The 2,500-nt window shown below is 37.4% G+C and overlaps 1 protein-coding gene across 1 annotated transcript in view; it reads right to left on the bottom strand.

Moving 5' to 3' along the window:
• Nucleotides 1-2,500, bottom strand: part of LOC125042488 (glutamate receptor ionotropic, delta-1-like) — a 9,516-nt gene that overhangs the window by 4,091 nt on the left and 2,925 nt on the right. The window contains exons 4-7 of the mRNA XM_047638129.1: nucleotides 2,495-2,500; nucleotides 1,387-1,508; nucleotides 454-679; nucleotides 1-22 (exon numbers count right to left, since the gene is read on the bottom strand). The exon at nucleotides 1-22 is cut by the window's left edge and continues 127 nt beyond it; the exon at nucleotides 2,495-2,500 is cut by the window's right edge and continues 116 nt beyond it. Of these exons, the coding sequence (XP_047494085.1) occupies nucleotides 1-22; nucleotides 454-679; nucleotides 1,387-1,508; nucleotides 2,495-2,500 (376 nt within the window). The remainder of the gene's footprint in view (nucleotides 23-453; nucleotides 680-1,386; nucleotides 1,509-2,494) is intronic.

The raw sequence follows: 2,500 nt of genomic DNA, 5'->3' as shown, positions 1-2,500 counted from the left end.
GTCAGTGTCCCCGAGTACATTGCTGGTGTGAGGGAATTTGGGTGTTAGAGGCAGAGGAAGGGGGTGGATTGCCTGGATATGGGAGGAAGGGAGAGGGATAGAGGGAGAGGAAGGGAGAGAGGGAGTAGGAAAGGAGGGGGGGGGAGAGAGGGGGAGGAGGGGGAGGCGGAAAGAGAGAGAGAGAGAGAGAGAGAGAGAGAGAGAGAGAGAGAGAGAGAGAGAGAGAGAGAGAGAGAGAGAGAGAGAGAGAGAGAGAGTCGAACATACAGATAGGACAGAAAGAGGGAGGAAATACCGAAATAAATAAATATGTAACCAGATCGACAGACACACTTTGAAATCAGAAAACGATAATCATTAATCTACTTATTTGGATCGTTTAAAAAAATAATACAAAAGAACAAAATATTAAGACGCAAAATGTCAGAAACAAACAGACACAAAACAACTCACCATAAATATAAAAACAGAAGAGATACCAAAAGAAGAAGATAAATCGAAGAGGCCAATGAGGAGATGAAATAAGGTTTCCTTGCATCACCAAATTACGGAACATGTGGAAGGCGTAAGTCCGGATGGAACACTCAGGCCTCGTCCTCAGGTAAAATCCCATTAGGCAACTCACCCCCGCAAGCACTGGACCAATCAAGAGCGTCGACATGATAAGCCCCGCCCATACCTACGGACGAGGTTAATTTGAGTTGAATTTTTGTCTTTGTTTTTTTTTTCAGTTAGTATTTTTGTATGGGTGTCGAATATATATTTGTTTGTAAGTTATGATCTACATCAAATTCTCTGGTTACACGAGTACATTCGTATGCGACTAACAAGGGCAAAAACAGGGTGGAGCTTATGACGTCATCGCATTTAGCCAATGAGGATGCACAGTGAGATATTATATATATCTGGATACACAATTACTTGTATGCTTTACTCAGTATTGTTGTTATTGTTATCACCAAAACTAAAACTAAAATTTCCCGCTTTTATTTATGATAACAACCATCAGAAAACTCTGGGGAAAAAGACAATTTATTTTTTGGGATCAATAGGCTCAGTGGAAGTGGTGCTACCTGTCTTACGTATACCTTGGTACTAATTACCAACGATCACACAGTTACTTTGATTTATATTGACTATAAAATATTCAGATCTTCATGTATAACTACACATAAACAAAGATGTGTGTGCGTCTCTGTAAATATGTATATTCGTGTCTCTCAACACGAAATCAACTTTGTATAACTTTACTGAAATAACTCCAATACAACAACTTCACATGAAAGAATAACTAAGATAGAATATCTATAACCGAACAACTATAATAAAAAAAAACATTAAAAGAATAAATTAGAATAACTATAACCCTTTTTTTTACTCCTTTACTTTGGGCGTGAAGGGCGCGAAGACAGCGCCCGCCCGCCCCACCTCCTTTGGCGCCGACGTCAGCAGCGTCGTTGCCTCCAGGAAGTAAGGGAAGCTGAAGTCAACCACTGTCTCTCGGGATCCTGAAATCATGAAGGGAATTCTGTGAGAGATGTGAAGTATTTTGCTGGTAAAATAGGAGGAAACAAATGCTATATGGTTAAAAATGTTAAAAGTCATATTGTTAAAAATGTTAAAAGTTGTATTGTTAAAAAATTTCAAAGTTATATTGTTAAAAATGTTAAAAGTTATGCTGTTAGAAGATTAAAAGTCATATTGTTTAAAAAATAAAGGGAGAGGGAGAGAGAAAATGAGAATGACAGAGAGAGAGAGAGAGAGTGAGAGAGAGAGAGAGAGAGAGAGAGAGAGAGAGAGAGAGAGAGAGAGAGAGAGAGAGAGAGAGAGAGAGAGAGAGAGGGATGGGGGGGGGGGAGAAGAAAGGAAAACAAAGAGTCCAACCATCTACGGAGAAGAAAGAAGAAAAGAAACAAAATGAAATAAACAATAAAATAAAGAAAAGCGAACAGAGCTCAAACAAAATCCACCATCCGCTTGAATAAAAAACAACAACTTGAAAACAAATATAAAACACAAATAAACAAGGTCAAAAATCCTCTCCCCCCCTAAAAAAATACAACCCCTTCAAAAAAGTTTAAAGTTTACGCTTCCAATACTGCAAGATTTATATTTCCCTAAAAAAAAAAAAAAAAAAAAAAAAAAAAAAAAAAAGGTAAATACCTCCACCCCCCTTACAAAAAAGTAAAAATCTCCCCTCCCCCTTAAAAAAAAGTCAAAGCTACTCCTCCTCCTCAAAAAAACAAAAAAACAAAAAAAACAAAGGCTAAAAAAAAACAAGGCCGAAGATGACCCGCCCCCCCCCCCCCACCACCACCAAATATAAATCATCCTCATCAATACGAAATAAACTTTGAATAACTTTGATGAAATAACTTCAATACAATAACTTCACATGAAAGAATAACTACGATAGAATATCTTTAATCGACTAACTATAATGAAAAAAAAAACATTACTAGTTTAAATTAGAATACGCATGGCACCTACATACCTGAAA

Source organism: Penaeus chinensis, chromosome 32 (assembly GCF_019202785.1).
Source record: "Penaeus chinensis breed Huanghai No. 1 chromosome 32, ASM1920278v2, whole genome shotgun sequence".
Lineage (NCBI taxonomy): Eukaryota > Metazoa > Arthropoda > Malacostraca > Decapoda > Penaeidae > Penaeus > Penaeus chinensis.
This window is presented reverse-complemented; position numbering and strand designations above follow the sequence as displayed.